This window comes from Cydia pomonella, chromosome 20 (assembly GCF_033807575.1).
Source record: "Cydia pomonella isolate Wapato2018A chromosome 20, ilCydPomo1, whole genome shotgun sequence".
NCBI lineage: Eukaryota > Metazoa > Arthropoda > Insecta > Lepidoptera > Tortricidae > Cydia > Cydia pomonella.
In genome coordinates this window covers 10153172-10170653 of record NC_084722.1, presented here as the reverse complement: position 1 = coordinate 10170653, position 17482 = coordinate 10153172, and the positions used below count along the sequence as shown (strand labels likewise).

Here is a 17482-nt window from a genome sequence, read left to right as displayed (position 1 = left end):
AATAATAATAATAATTGAAGGATCTTTCTAGTAGGCCAGAATAGCAAAATAGATTAAGTAGCTAAATAAATATGTATTAAAGACGTGCACTTCTGGGAGTTCTGGGTGCGTAGCCAACATGCCAATCGTTTTCGCTCCGTAGCGACCGAAACGCAACTGTTTCTGTAGCACTAATAAGGAAGAGTGATAGAGACGAAAAGCGTTTCGTTGTCGTAGCGCAAGCGATTGCCACCTTGGCTAGGCACCCAGTTTATTGACTTGTTAATGTGTCCTGTCACTACAATATATGGCAATATTTATTGATATTTAATGTAGAGAATATAATGTCATCTGTTTTGATCTGATGTCGTAATTCCGATAAGTTAATCATATACTGTATCGAATCAAGTATTCAATGAGACGTGCAATGTATGTTGATAAGGTTTTATAGCTCGTAATAAATTAATTATACATATCTAGATGCTTGCTTTTTTCTTTTAACTCACTTAAAATTATAACTGAAAACTTATTAAATAGGAACACACACGCGATCAAAATGCTACGCAGTTCTTCATAGATCAATAAATGAAGGGTGGGAAATTTAATACATGTATATTATTTGTTTAATAAATAAACTTACTGTATCAATGTCGCCACTTTAAATAATAAATAGCTAATACATGTATATTATTATCCTCTATATGTATATTATCCTCTAGAAAGGGTAATGTCTTTTAAATACTTAGGCCATGTTGTCACCTCAGATTTAAAAGATAACATGGATATTGAGCGCGAACGGAGGGCCCTGTCGGTAAGGGCAAACATGATTGCGCGTAAGTTTGCGCGCTGTACTAGGGAGGTGAAATTAACTCTTTTTAGAGCATATTGCACCTCCCTGTATACGTGCAGCTTATGGACGTACTACACTCAGCGGGCCTACGGGGCCCTTCGGGTTCAATATAACAACGCATTCCGGGTATTGGTGGGGCTGCCCCGCTTCTGTAGCGCATCAGGGATGTTTGCTGAAGCGCGCGTCGATTGCTTTTATACAACTATGCGCAAACGATGCACATCCCTGGTGCGCCGGGTGCGGGCCAGCCCCAACCCAATCCTGCGCTCGATTGCCGAGAGGTTTGACTGCCCATATTTGAGGCATTGTGATGACATGCATGTTTCTAGAAGTACCTATTATGTCTAACCACTAGATAGGTGCTTCTAGAAACATAGCTGTCTTAGTAATTATTTAGTGATAAGTTTGTACATATTAACATAGCTGTAAGTGCATACTAACATACTTATGAGTCTAAAGTTACTTGAAATAAATGATTAATAAAATAATAAAATAAAATTTGTTTAATAAATAAACTTACTGTATCAATGTCGCCACTTTAAATAATAAATAGCTTTCCGTTGACACTATTGTTAAATACCAATTAATTGTATTTAAATTGTTTTTTTTTTCTGTTGTTGTTGTGTAGTACAAACCAAGCTATGGACCCAGAGTCTGCAATAAATGATTTTTATTTATTTATTTAAACATCTCGTTTGAAATGCCTGACTTAATCTCTGGTAAAAAGTAAGTATATCGTAGAACTAAATATCTGTACACAAATTGTTAGTTTATCGACAAAAACCCGCTCAAGCTTTAGGTAATCGATAAACTGGCTTGAAATTATTCATAATTTTCCGTCAATAGGGTGTATGTAAACAATGAGTCAGACTAAAAACATGCGCATACGATTCATTAACATCGTGGGTGAATGATCGGCTGTGACGTCATATATTGCGATGAAGCTACTACGGATGCTGCGGGACATCACCGTACTACCTGTATTTGACCGATGTCAAATATTTATTTAGAGTTCATTGAAACTTTGGGCTATTTTATATTTGTTATGCAAATTACTCTTGGAGTGTTTTCAATTAATTGTCTCATTAAAGCAAATCGTTAATGTTAATCGTTACCACCTTGGCCTAGCCTAAGGCCCCCAAGCTAGGCACGTTTTTTTATAAATATAAACTGAAGTGGATTGAGTAGCCACAGAGGACAGCCCATTGTATCCTCGTAAGTTCTTGAAAAAGACTAGCCTTAAACGATAATTGGTTTTTACTATTTTTGACCGAATATTAAGTTAATTTATAGGAAGAGATAGAGTCAGTTTAAGTGAGGGGGTGTTATTATAAACGTCATTTTTTCATAAAATTTTTACATTATGGATGACATGTCATTGTAAATGCTTGGTACGACTCTACATCCAGCGGTTTATGTCAGTATTTAGAGTAGATATCGATGCGAGGTTACGCAGTGGTGCAAGGATGCATTCTGCGGCCCTAGCCAAGGTGACAATCGATATCGCTACGATAACGGGTGCGTATCGATCGCTATATTTTTTATATAATATTAATTGTAAATACCCTCATTTAATATAATTATTGTTTGACATAACAAAAAATTATATATACACATTATGTATAATTATTGTTTCTTATAATGTTCATTATATCGAATAACATTTATTATAATGTTCTTTGAGTATAATGCTTATTTCTAATAATAATCAAATGGTATAACGCTAATTTGATCTAAAGCACAGTAAGAATAATTAATTTTTTATACAATGTATTAGAGATAAATTCCAATTTTAACATCAGAAAAATTAGGTAAGTTCGAACTTTACTGTGAACCCTAAAAAAACGAACTGCTATCACAAATGTAGGTTAGGTTAGGTTTGAACTGTGACCCCTAAAGAAACGGATTGCTATCAGAAAAATAGGTCAGGTTAGGTTAGAACTGTGATCCCTACAGGAAATGATATATTAGTTTAAAGTGTTTAAACAAAACGCAATGCATACAAAAAATTAAGTCTATTTTTTACATTCAACTTTGCAATATCATTTTAAACTTAAATTAGAAGGCATTGCTCGCAGAAATTTATCTTCCTTGTATTCTTGTTTTCGCTCAAGTATTTGATCAATTCTTTGTTGCTTTTTTGCGGCTTTTGACCATCTCTAATTTTTATACTGCTAGTTAGTTATAGAATATGAGTTGTACATTAAAAGTTAATTACACCATATGATTGTTATAATAAATAAGTGTTATATCATGTAGTAAATACGAAATAAACGTTATACGTAATGATAAATATACAAAATAAGTGTATATATTTTGTTGTTATACTAAATGTTAATTATATGTAATCAATGATTATACCCTTTAAAAATATACCAAATGTTGTTATATCGAATGAAAATATACAAAAAAAATTATACCAAACATTACACACCCTACGATAACGAAACGCGTTGTCTCTCTAGCACTCTTCCACATTAGTGCGACAGTGACAGTTGCTTTTCGATCTCTACGGGCGTAATGGCCCGGCCACGACGGCCATAGGACGGAACGAAAGGTCGGATCGCTGTGTCTCGCTCCAACCTAAGGCCACCGCTTGCCGCTGCGGCCGCCGCGCGATGTCGTGGCCGGGCCGTAAGCGATTTGCATGTTGGCTACGCGGCCTCTTCTGGAAACTGTGCGTGTCCTATTGGTGGATGGGCCACCCCACACTAGGGTCTTTTGAGCGTCGGCGTCTAGTCAGCGCTGTGGAAAATGGCGTCGCTGTGCAGGCCGCGTAGCCAACATGCAAATCGCTTACGCTCCATAGCGATCGAAACGCAACTGTCACTGTCGCACTAATACGGAAGAGTGATAGACAGACACAAAGCGTTTCGTTGTCACCTTGGCTAGGCCGGCAGTTGCGCCAACGTTGCGTCGTGCAGCAGCCATAGAGTTGACTAGGCACCGACGCTCGGGAGACGTTTAGTGTGGGGTGGCTTATTCCGCATACACCGGAGCGCTGCCACTGCCACGCACAGTTCTATAATCTATCCACGACAACGAGCTAGTATAGCGGTCTCTCTTTCTCACTCTTGTATGCAGATGAAAAGGACAAAAAGGCAGCAGTGGGCGTAAACAATGGCACCTCGCTGTCCGGCCCGGCTTACATGTCGTCGCTCGGAATATTTATTTTTATATTCCTTATGGTTATAATCATACATCGGGGTTTTTGGTGTGAGAACGATTTCGTGTACTTATTTATGGACGACCGGTCTGGCCTCGTGGGTAGTGACCCCCTGCCTATGAAGCCGATGGTCCCGGGTTCAATAATATAATCCTGGTAAGGGCATTTATTCGTGTGATGAGCAGGGATATTTGTTCCTGAGTCATGGGTGTTTTCTACTTTTCTTTGTTTTTAAGTATTTATAAAATATTCATATATTATATATATCGTTGTCTAAGTACCCTCAACATAAGCCTTATTGAGCTTACTGTGGGACTTAGTCAATTTGTGTAATAATGTCCTATAATATTTATTTATTTATTTATAACTTTGTTTATTGTAAATTAATTACTAAACTAGGAATAAAAATTTGTAGCTCGTTAACGTGGATATAATTTAGGGTGAAAAATAAAACCACTATACAAGTGTAAACGTATTTTAATGACAAGATGACTTTCACAAAAATAGTTTCATTACGAATCTATAAACAATGACAGTTAGAATGTCATTTATTAACATCGTTAAATATCTATTTAATCTACTTTATATTGTTTAGGATATATTATAGATAGATACTACATGAGATAGGTAACTAAAATTGATGGCAGTAAATATAATTACATATAGGTATAAACTGAATATTTTTTTGAACGTTTTTTGTGACTTATGAATTTGCCTGAAAATATAAAATAATGAGAGGTATTGGTTATAGGCGATTAACGTAAATATTTATAAATGTGTACTACATTACTGCTACAAAATATTCATCTAGGCATTTTGTTGATAAGTTTATTGAAGCTAGACAAGTACAAAAACACATTTAGGACAAATTCGATACAATATTCCAATAGCTATAGGTAGACACGTGTAAACATCCATCTATACAACTGTACACTAAACAAATTAAGTAATTTCATCTCCTTAATTTAACAAGTGCGATAAAATGACCATAACATTGATTCGTACAAACATTTATCTAATTATATAAAACATCCTTTATAATTTCTAATTTATAATCCGCAATGCGAACAAAACGTTTAGAAATATACTTAAACCCATTTTCTATAGAAACATACTAATTTTACTTTAAGGGGTTTACCGTAGAAAATAGTTTTAGAGAAAATGTTTCGATTACTTTCCTACTCGTCTTGTTCGCACGATATATGTACTTGATCGTTTCCTTATGTATTTAAAATATTAAATTTATTAAATTTGACACCAGTTAAATGTGTTCTTAACACAATAGCTTAGCTTATATTATAATGTTTGGACTTAGGCCAATGTTGTATATAAAATTAATGATAGGGTAAGCGTATTGATCATCACATATACATCCGGACAGAATGACACAGAAGAAACACTAAAAAGCTGTATTATTAATGACGAAATCATTTTACCAGTGCCGTGGTGAATAAAACAACCTCAGGTAGATTAGCAATGTTGCTGTGGTATTGTATCCAATTTTTGACCGAAATGTTTTTCTTAATATTGTTGACTGAGTTGTTTGTCACCACACCACCCCCAAATATTAAAAATATACATACTAATTTATTTATAAAGACAAATCTAAGAATATAGTACAGTACACTTAATACAGTTTTAAACAAATATATATTTTATTATATATAAATATTTCTATCATTTTCTTATAACCATAAGATAAGTTATTTAAACCTATAAAGGTATGATGAAATATGGCTAACACAATTCTACATAACATAATTGGTATAAATAAAGGTCTTTATGTCATTAATATTTAAAATGTTGATAATATAATTTAAGCGCATAAGATAATTTTGTACATTTGATCGTAAAATGATGTACTTTATTCTTAATCATCTTTAAAAGCATTAAATAAATCTACTGATTCGTAGGTACATTCCCATTTTACCGACTTGACATGGTGCATTTTCAAATTCTAAATCAATTAAATTAAAATGGTCGCTTAGAGGTTGCATACAGTTGTTACGTGTATGCAACCTCTGTAACCGTGTAACCCACAAATGTACGGCGAATTATCAGTTTCAGATGATAAATTGTCAAGTTAGTAAAATCGAGGCCAAAACAAACAACTTTTGTTGAAGTTTTCCATACATTGAAACTCTAAACAGCAGTGCTCCGTTGCCTCCGTTGCCGGTGGTGAACTAAATAAAGTATTTATATTATCGTCGGGTGAGAATACGTTTGTGCTATACGCCACTCAGGTACATTGGTTTGCAGGAGAGCAAAAAGAAGCAAAAAATTTTTTTTCCCAAAATTGTTGAGTTAGGAAACATTCAAGTTATTTATCATAGAAAAGAGAGGTATGGGCATTGCGAATGTCATCTCGCTTTGTGTGGTAGGGCACAGCCAGTGGATGTCATTCCAGATCTAGAGCAGAGCCCAACTGGGGAAGTACCTGGAGGTCCTGGTACCTTACAGAAAACAGCAGCCAAATAACACTAGACCCTACTCATAGTGTTGTGTTCCTGCCGGTGAGTAAGGTTGCCAGAGCTCAACGAGGGGGGGCGGGTTTAGGGTCGGAAACGCTCATGTGACTCCTCTGGAGTTGCAGGCTTACATAGGCTTACCATCAGGCGGGCCGTATGCTTGTTTGCCACCGACGTAGTATATAAAAAAAAATCATTTAGGCACATATGTTTACTGTTTATAGTACCATACAAATATTTTATATATAGTGGTAATCACGAAATAAAAGCATTTTTATTATTGCCCTATCCGTTTTGGATGAGTAAAAAAACAAAGTACTTTTTGTGAAAATTTTCTGTTAACAGAGTGTAAATTACCCTATAATAAAATACGGATAGGGCACAACATTTAAAAAAGCGGCCAAGTGCGAGTCGGACTCGCGCATGAAGGGTTCCGTATCATTTAAGACGTATTAAAAAAAAATCTACTTACTAGATTTTGTTCAACATTTTACCACTTTGGAAGTGTTTCTCGCGCAAACTATTCAGTTTAGAAAAAAATGATATTAGGAACCTAAATATCATTTTTGAAGACCTATTCATAAATACCCCACACGTATGGGTTTGATGAAAAAATTTTTTTTTAATTATATGACGTTTAAAAAAAAAACTACTCACTAGATCTCGTTCAAACCAATTTTCGTTGGAAGTTTGCATGGTAATGTATATCATATATTTTTTTTAGATTTTTCATTCTGTTATTTTAGAAGTTACGGGGGGGGGGGGGACACATTTTTTCACTTTGGAAGTGTCTCTCGCGCAAACTATTCAGTTTAGAAAAAAATGATATTAGAAACCTAAATATCATTTTTGAAGACCTATCCATAGATACCCCACACGTATGGGCTTGATGAAAAAAAAAATTTTTTTAAATTTTATGACTTATTAAAAAAAAAACTACTCACTAGATCTCGTTCAAACCAATTTTCGTTGGAAGTTTGCATGGTAATGTATATCATATATATTTTTTAGATTTTTCATTCTGTTATTTTAGAAGTTACGGGGGGGGGGGACACACATTTTTTCGCTTTGGAAGTGTCTCTCGCGCAAACTATTCAGTTTAGAAAAAAATGATATTAGAAACCTAAATATCATTTTTGAAGACCTATCCATAGATACCCCACACGTATGGGTTTGATGAAAAAATTTTTTTTTTTAAATTTTATGACTTATTAAAAAAAAAACTACTTACTAGATCTCGTTCAAACCAATTTTCGGTGGAAGTTTGCATGACAATGTATATCATATATTTTTTTTAGTTTTTTCATTCTGTTATTTTAGAATTTACGGGGGGGGGACACACATTTTACCACTTTGGAAGTGTCTCTCGCGCAAACTATTCACTTTAGAAAAAAATTATATTAGAAACCTCAATATCATTTTTGAAGACCTATCCATAGATACCCCACACGTATGGGTTTGACGAAAAAAGATTTTTTGAGTTTCAGTTCTAAGTATGGGGAACCCCCAAAATTTATTGTTTTTTTTCTATTTTTGTGTGAACATCTTAATGCGGTTCATAGAATACATCCACTTACTAAGTTTGAACAGTATAGCTTTTATAGTTTCGGAAAAAAGTGGCTGTGACAGAATCGGACAGACAGACGGACATGACGAATCTATAAGGGTTCCGTTTTTTGCCATTTGGCTACGGAACCCTAAAAAGACCGATTAGTGTCAATTATGACATATTTTTTGTTATTTTAGGAATTATTAGAAATCGATTTTGCTTTAAAATTAATATGGCACAAAGGTAATCTCAGCCGACGTTATGACGTTATGAGTATACCGTATATACCTAACTTATAAATAAATAATTTAAGGGATTATGATATACAACTGTAGGTACAAAAAGAAACTCATTATGGAAGCACTTGTTAAGGTAATTTATGCTTACGATAATTTAGTTCGACTTGACCAAGAAGCACATTTACAATGCGTAAATCCATTTGGTTTAAGCTTAGCGAGATTTGTTACAGATGAACCTATAGGTTAAAAATCCCTTTATTTTAAGTACCTTTCTATCTATAATATTGATGAGAATCAAAAACATTTCATGCATAAACTACTTGCCTCTTATTTGATGAATAAAGTCATTTTTGGTGTGTTACAATCTTCAAAAAAAGCATAACTGGTAGATAAAATGCAATGTTTTGTAGGCAGTTTTATCTGGCAGTTATTTTATTTGTTAATTAGCTATCCAATACCTTACGTGGACATCGTGAAACAGGCCTTTAGTGTAATAATTACCGGTTTTAAGACATCTAGCCTAGATTAAGGTAAGGTAGACATTCGTATACTTACAAGCACACTGTAGTCACACGGTGTTTGAATATGTTGCGTAGCTATATTTTTACTGAGGTTTACTTGAGGTAATATTATAATAGTTTTGAACCAGAATTATAACAATTGAATTATATGAAAACTGTGTAAGGTCAAGGCACGGAGGGAAGTACTTAAGACGATATGCAGAAGTATGATAGACTTCAAGATAATAAGTAAATATGTAAGTACAAATATTTATATATAATAGTTGGTACTGGTACGATATTATTGAATCATCTTCAATTTGTAATCGATATGATATGAGTCCATCTGGTTCATTCTTCAGGGAACTAGATTAACACCCGAAATTGTAATGACATCTCATATTAAAAAAAGGGTAACAGCTGCTTTTATTGCCACATGAATTAGCATTATTATAAGGCATCAAGTCCGCCATTTGTACCTTTTTTAAATAAAATATAAAATAAATAAATACAATACTAAAATTATATGAACATCACACACATACATACATCATATATGGTACATCTGCGAAGAAATTCAAAGGTGTATGTGAAGTCCCCAATCCGCATTGGGCTAGCGTGAGGACTATAGCCCGAGCCCTCTCGCGCATGAGAGGAGGCCTGTGCCCAGCAGTGGGACGTATATAGGCTGAATTATTATTATTAATTATTTAAAATTATATGATAAATAAATTCGTCTCGTTATTTTACCATCAAGGGTACAAAAATACGTACAATATTTATCTTGTGTACGAACAAATCAAGAGGTAGGTTTTTTCACATTTTAAATGTGAAGAGAAAAAACATAAACATTTAATACATTTATCATATTATCACGTAATTTACAAGCGGATTAAAGTCTCGTTCACGGTCATACTGTCGCTCACGTGGCGTTCAACTGATAAAAGTCATCTCAGCGTGACGTAATCGTAGTAAATAATTACTCTGACAAGTAAGACAAGGTTATGTGACAATACGAAAGGTGAATGTGTGGTAATGATCACGTGACATTAGTCGTTCCGATATTTTTTTTACTTAGGCGTTTCTCTAAAAACAATTGTCATCTTGGCTGCGGCACCCTGGTACTAAAATATACCATACACACAAGTTGATTTTACATATGGGCTTTTACAAATATTGAAGCTTTAAGTCACTTAATACATGAATATCGAACAAATGAGTGATCGATCAATATCGACCGCTTGCGTGCGGCCTAATGTAGGCACCGAAGCGTGTAGTAACTAAAGAATGTTGTTTTTATCAACAAGACCGGGGAATCCTTTACAACCAGCGGTAATGAGTAAATATTATGTAGTAGGCGAATTCGTGGAACCCCTCTCGTACTCACATGTGTATGTTTATCAAAACACTTCCTATTAATTCATTTTTCATGAATGAAATGAGTATTTTCCTCATTCATGTTTATTAATTGTATTATAATAAAAATTGAATTGAATTGAATAGGTATGGTTTGCAATACATCTGGTGCTACTTCCTCGCACGCCTGCGGGAGTGAGCACTTTCCGTGCATATGTCGAAACTTTAAAGAGCAATATGTACTGTACTGTATTGTATTTTCTGCACTTGTATCGTAATATAGTACATTACGCAACGAGTGGGGATACATTAAAACACGACCGAAGGGAGTGTTTTGAATCGACAGGAGTTGCGAATTACCTATTTTTCGCACTTGTATCGTCGTAATGTACTATAGAGTATATAGGTAGGTAATATATGTATAAAGTAACCAAATTCGAAATGACGTAGGTACTTGAATATATTTTCACCACACCAACTGGTAAAGGCCCTCTTGATTGTTAAAAAACTAACGAGAAAGTTGCATTTTATCCATATGTGGGGTAAAGTAATCAAATGCAAATTTTAAGTCGTTTCCTTATGTTAGCTAGTAGAATTGACTTTTAAATGATGATTTTGGATGATAAATTTTTAATTAAGTTCATTTGGATTTGATTTGGTTTGATTTTTTTGGTATTTCATAGTTAGTATTTTCCTCGCGTTGGTGTGGTGAAAAATGTTGTGTTTCACTCGGAGGCAGTTTGTTTAACCCTAGTGCCTTGAAACCCTCGCAACGCTCAAGATTCCACTTCTCGAACCACTCGCTACGCTCGTGGTTCAATTTTGCAATCTTTCGCTTGCACGGGTATCAATATTAGCACGAGCGGTTAAACAACAACTTTGCCCCCTTGTAAAATAAATAACTATTAGTATTTTGACCTTAAATTGGTAATATATTTATTCCCTGTATAATAAGGTTCTGAAATATTATTATATTTTTCGTATATGTAAATAAAAAATAAGTAAATATAATATTTTTTATGAGTGATTACTGTCGCTTATAAATTCAATATATAAAAGTGAGCATGTTTTATTCGTTTGACATGAACTCAACTAAATTTTATCTAATTAATACGTTGCCTAAGTTTAATAGAATAGACGATTTGACTAACTTAGCAATTTCATTTACTACGATCGTAAAATGTACCAAAATAATGATCATTTTGTAATTGTTACATCACGATTGAGTGTGAACACTCTAATTTATATAATTATTTATAAAATAAGTATCTATGTGTCTATATATGGTGAAGTTTAATAACCGGAGATTACCCATTTCTGGTCCTATTTCACCAACAGAAGAATGTTATCGTAACCTTACGTTGAACAATAACGTTTCTGCAATAACAAAAGTAGGTAAATGAGCTTAAAATAATGTACCTTAGAGTCAGACCAAGCTAAGTTGGCAGCGATATTGCTAGGCCAGACAGTGCAAGTGTTACTACAACGTCCTTAGAATGCTGTTGAGGCGACCTAAACACTGCAGCGCATCGGGCATTTTCGCCGAGGCTAGAACCGACGACTTCTTTGCCATAAAGAATTGCCTCAATGCTTGGGAGAGTGCGTGGAAGCAGCAACAGCATGCTAAGGACGTTGGCCGATCGCCTCGACTGCCCGCTCACAAAATACTGGGTTGATGTGATTATTGGGAGGGACAAATAGGGTAAGACTATTTATCGCTCCCAATGCCTACTAGGTTAAGTTTCCTGTAGATATATATTTATTCATAAGACTAACATAGATTTTTAAGAAGCTACTAACCTATTTCTATGGATTATGGTCCGAAATAAACAATTTTTTTTATTTTTATTATGTTACTTTAAATGTCAAAATCGCTGCCAACTTAGCTTGGCCTGACTCTGCCTACGTAGAATTGTCAGGGTCAGATAGTTTGTGTCAAGTTGCAAAAAAGCATAAGTGCTTGTTTTCTTGAAAACAGATAGGCAAAAAGTTATAGGTATATAATGAAATCTACCCATTTCTTTATAAACCATATACAGCCCGTTGCGTACGATACGTCATATTTTCATACAAATATTACGGAACTTTGAGAAGTAACCATATTACAGACACTAGTCGATATTATCTTGGATTTTTTAAATAAAACTCATTGAATACATTATCTTTATCCAAATAATCTCCTACTTTCGATGATCCATACCTACTTATAACAGAGATAAGTAAAGTATTATTGTTACCTATATTTATTTGTTCTCTATCAAGGTCTGAACTTGCAAGACGAGGTCCCTGGCGAGAGACAGCACCGCGGACGCGTCGTGCCGTTCAGCCATTTCTGAAAACAAGGTTTTTGTTATAGTCCTTCAAATATCTCCCTGATCTCCGTATCCTGTTGGGGTCAATGTCCTAGTAATATTACAAATTAACTCCAATGAAATTTAAATCTTAATTAAACGGAACAGAGTTGCTTTTGTTTTGTTTAGTTCGATTTTAAAACGAAACAAATTTAACTCTATTTTCTAATAACATTAATCAAATTCAATTGAATTTTCCTTGAATGGTGGGCCGCTAAAACCTACAATATTGATATTACTTACCTCTAATATACTCAATAAAATTTCATAATAAATATATAAAAGACATTTTCCAAGTCAGTCATTGGACAGTTTTTTTATTTTATTTATAAAGCTTGGTTGGTTGTGTGGTGGTTACGGTGGTGTTATTATGTGACTTCTAATATATAAATATTCTTTATTGCAACCATGGTATTCATGCATTTTTTTTAACATATAATAAAATATTTACTTAGTCAATTTGTGTAAGAATGTCCTTTATTTATTATCTCATGGACCCTCATAAACAATAGCATGCAAACTATATTTAATACATAATACAAATATATAATATACAATAAAATCTATTCTTAAAAATAATTTATAAAACTAGGTTCAGAAATCATCGTCTATAAACTCCGAAACTGTGTACAGACATTTCTTCGTTCGACAAACGATTTTAGAGAATTTTATAAAAAAGACTTAGGCTCTATTATATTCTCTGATTCTGATGCATCAGATTTACCTACAAAAACCTACATTTTACCCCCCTGATCAGAAAACTTGGCAATCTTCTGTTAAATTTAGTTCCTTTCTAACAAATACAAAATATCAATAAGTTTTTGTTAAAATTTTCATTTTTGGCTCAACCTTTTATCGGTGACTGTACTTTTCTCATCGGAGGCAACCAATTCTAAAAACCCCAAACACAATTAGGTTGTGTTGTTTCATCACTGAGTTCCTATGGTGACCTCCTGTCTCTATCATCAGATCAGCTCGATGCTACCATAATTAGGTTAGGTAGGTTAAAATGTCAATACTGTTTAATTTTTAATTGTTAATTGTAATTTTGCTATTGATTTATTATCAATATTATCATTATACGGGCCTATAAATCCTGGTCTTTTGATAGGCTAGCGTAGGGATATAGATCCAACACGTAGAGGCCCCTTGGATAGCTTTAATGTCATGTAGAATGCCTGCTGGAACCCGTTCACGGGTATTATTATTATATTGCATTGTCACCCGACTTGCATATTCAATTTTCAGCTCAATCGGAAATCGGGAAATAGGTCAAATTTAGCTTCTACGATTTGATCCACACTAACACACACTACATGCTAACAGGGCAAGTTAAATAAAAGCTTGTAACTTGTAAAATAACGGTCAGGGCAAAACGATTATCAATCAAAGGCTTCTATAATCTGAGAGACGTTTTATTCACTTTAGCATTTTTTGCAACTAAATTTAGCTGTACGCATTACCTACGTCCACCTAATCTACATACCTAATCTGATTTTAATTATTATCGTGCATCATTAATATGCCATCATATCAAGCAAAAAATAACCATAATGTGTTTTTTCTTTGTGATTAAATCATTTAAAGTCGTTATCATTAGAGTTCGCACTTTGTCAGTAATACGTCGGTCCGGTGATTCCCCGCTGGACCTTATCTCATTAACATGTTGGTGTAGATATTGGTGCAGATGTATTCAATTACCATGATTAGATAAACTATTATTGTGTCAATTTACTATGGAATAATACATAATAAATTAAACGTGTTAAGTACACGTGTGAGCTGTTTACTATAAGTAATATATACTAATGACTATACAAAGTAGGTTGCTCTCACTTATTTGAGAATTCAAGAACGTAAAAGAGGAAAGAATCACGTCCCGAATGTTATCTACGACTAAACCGAACTTGAGAAATTAAAGTAAGTAGTTAAAACATATTTTCAACATAACGTAGGTATTTCAGTTGGGGTAGGGACTAGACTACAATATTTAATTTTATAAATATGCTTTATTGTCGCTAGTGCTTGCAGTGTCATTTTTTACGCCAACCGACACGCCGGTATCTTTGGGGTAGTGACGGTGACGACGGACGACGCAAGATTATCGCGTATAAAGTTGACGTATGGTTTAGGTAATTATTAAGTCATTTTTGCTAGAGCTGTGGTGCTAGCAGGATTAATAATAATAAAAATATGGAGTTACGGAGAGTGGACTATAGTTTATTAAGTAACCTTTGTACGTTTGACTCACCGTTGAAAAACTTGATGATATCCGTAAAATCCATGGTGTTAGCCAAGATGACATCTCGATAGGTCTCAAGTAGGGCTAGCGCTAGGAACAGCACCATGTGCTCGGAGGCCACGTGCCGCGCCGCCCAGATCAGCTCCCAGGCAGCAAACACCTGCGTAGATAATAGATATCCATATAGGCAACGTTACAGTAATTCCGTTTTTTTGTATGACTGTCTTATTGACTGTGGTTCTACGTTCAAAAACATCCGAAAAGGATGGGATAGCTGGGGATATGGCTGTAAAGCACGCGAGACAACCGATTGGTCGCCGCCTGTTGGATCAACCCGAGGTGTTGCGGTAGGAATCCCGAATGTAGAGGTGAACGGTGCATACTATAGGGCAACCGTTTTTAGTTTGGCATCTACAACCAGCCACCAACAACAGCAACAGGACAACAACAACAACAGGCCCCAGGAGACAACAGGAGGCCACTTACATCCTGGTATAGCAGTTCACGCTTGAAGTCGAGCAGGAACCAGCGATAGCAGAAGTAGAAATGTGTGTAGTCGCCGTGAGCGTGCATCAGCTCGTACAACTCGCAGTCCAGAATTTGGATCAGCGACCTAAACACAAATGATTATTAATATTGCATATGTTAATGTAGGATATTATATCTTAATTAATAGGGTTTTTTTATTGACAAGTAACGATTCTATGTCAAGTCATATCGTAATAGGCATGAAATTATTGTCAGTCTAGTGAGAAGTCAACTTGCCCACGGAGTAAAGTCCATAAGGATTCCATGGAAGCACAATATTGCAGTGTGATGCTTAAATATGTAAAAATATACCTACATTAGGAATATTTCTGCATATTTAAGTAGGTTGTTATTCATGCTTGTCCAGTAGTTAGGTACCTATATTTTATAGTAAGTATATTGCGCAATATTATACTTGAGCTTAGTTGGACACTATAAGCTTTGCGTAAGGTTGTCTTCTGCCACATAAACTTCAGTCAATATTTTTTAAATAAAGTACATCAACATCATAACTTATTAAATCTTACACTAAAAACATTTTAAAAGGTAATAAAGGTAAAATATATAGATATGTACGACAATAATGGAGTACCTACTTAATAACATTGACAAATTGTATTGCACAGCAGTGAGATCAAACTTATTTAGCCTAAATTTATACAATTAATTATACTGATTAACTTAAATATATAAAACTACAAAACTATAGCCAGTCAAACCACCTTGTCAGTAGAAAAAGGCGCGAAATTCAAATTATAAATGGGAAATAAAAATAACCCTTCGCGCCTATATTTTTAAATTTTGCTTTTTTTTTTTAGTATTTAGGCAGAGCCGCCAGACCTTACTTTTTTTCTCATGAATAAAATGTATGGGATAATATAGTGTTAGTATGTACTTTGAATGTCTGCATACTTGCTATATTGGCCCGACGGTCATTTTTCCGGTAAAGGTTGGTAAAAATAATACAAAATTGTCTTAATATTCTCATGGCTGATTTTTCATAATATATAAAAATCAAGAGTGAGAATATAAGTAAAGTTAGATTATTTTTTGATAGTTTTGAAGCGTCTGGAAAAAGTTACTGCCGGCGGTAATGGTCTGGCAATGTTGATTATCAGTTTTTAACAATATTTTCTAAAACATACATAAAAATCAGCGTTGAAAAGTTCGTAAAATTTTTACCTACCTTTTAGCACCTCGTACCGGACAAAGGGCCAGATTATTTCATACATTCTATAAAGTTCTTTTTTTTTTTCTTTGACACTTAAAAACTGAGACAGATATTATGCTAAGTGCTACGTCAAGTACGGCGCACCTAATTATTGTTATTGCAAAGTCGTTGCAAAGTTAACGTGGTCAGAGTGTTGTCGCACTGACCTCATGTCCGCGAAGTGCGCGTCCATGGCCTGTCCCGACGGGAAGTTGTCCTTGGCGCGCGCCATGAGGCTGGCGAACAGCGCGTGCGCGGCGCCCTCCTCGCGCATCATCACCAGGAGAGGGGCTGCTAGGTCGCACATGCCTTGCATGTACCCCATTTCTAGGTGCTCCCACACGTAACTAGTAAGTAAATACAAACATTGATGAGCATTTATTTAAAAAAATGCCACTTTCATTTAATAATAATCATAAAAGATATTTTTATTTAAATAATGACAAACTTAGAATAAAATGTAACCTAAAATTAAACCTACCTACAAAACTAAAATTAATACAAAACACAAAAACAAAAACTAAACTAAACCTATGGGGCCTAAATTATATGCCGCTGCCATTTGGTAGTGTGCCCACAAGACTGGCCGCGTTTCCTCGCTGGATTGCAATTCCAATGCGCTGAGCGAGGAACGAACCAGCCCTGTGGTCACCAGTGGAGCGGATCAGAAGATCTTTTAATTTTTGAATTTTTTTTTATGGCTTCTGGCCCCCGAGGACCTAAGGTTTCTACGGCAAACGCCGCAAATACGTAGCTGTCACCTAAAGACGCGTATTAGCGACGTTTTGCAGCTTCAGCAGTAGCGGCAGCACTGCCTGCTCTTAACGACGTCGTGCCGAGGTGGAATAGCGCGAGGGTGTCTAATACGCAACTTGCGTCCCATATTAGAGGCCGCCGTCCCTGTTCCCACGGCACGAGGGTCAACCCGTCGGGCCGTTTGCCGTCGTCACGAGCCAAGTCGTTAGGCTCCAATGTAGTTGGCACGTTGACGCTGACTAAAGCCCGACGGATGATGTCGTTAAGGCAGGCATGGCGAGACAGGCG

General features: G+C 35.2%; 1 protein-coding gene across 3 annotated transcripts in view; it reads right to left on the bottom strand.

The window, feature by feature from the left end:
• Positions 1 to 4456: 4456 nt before the first annotated feature.
• Positions 4457 to 17482, bottom strand: part of LOC133528796 (small G protein signaling modulator 2-like) — a 172187-nt gene continuing 159161 nt past the window's right edge. For all 3 annotated transcript variants that reach the window (XM_061866263.1, XM_061866262.1, XM_061866264.1), the window contains 5 exons: positions 16606 to 16785; positions 15187 to 15313; positions 14710 to 14860; positions 12345 to 12439; positions 4457 to 6178 (listed from right to left, as the gene is read on the bottom strand). In XM_061866263.1, coding sequence (XP_061722247.1) covers positions 12351 to 12439; positions 14710 to 14860; positions 15187 to 15313; positions 16606 to 16785 — 547 coding nt within the window. In that variant the 3' untranslated portion in view covers positions 4457 to 6178; positions 12345 to 12350. The remainder of the gene's footprint in view (positions 6179 to 12344; positions 12440 to 14709; positions 14861 to 15186; positions 15314 to 16605; positions 16786 to 17482) is intronic.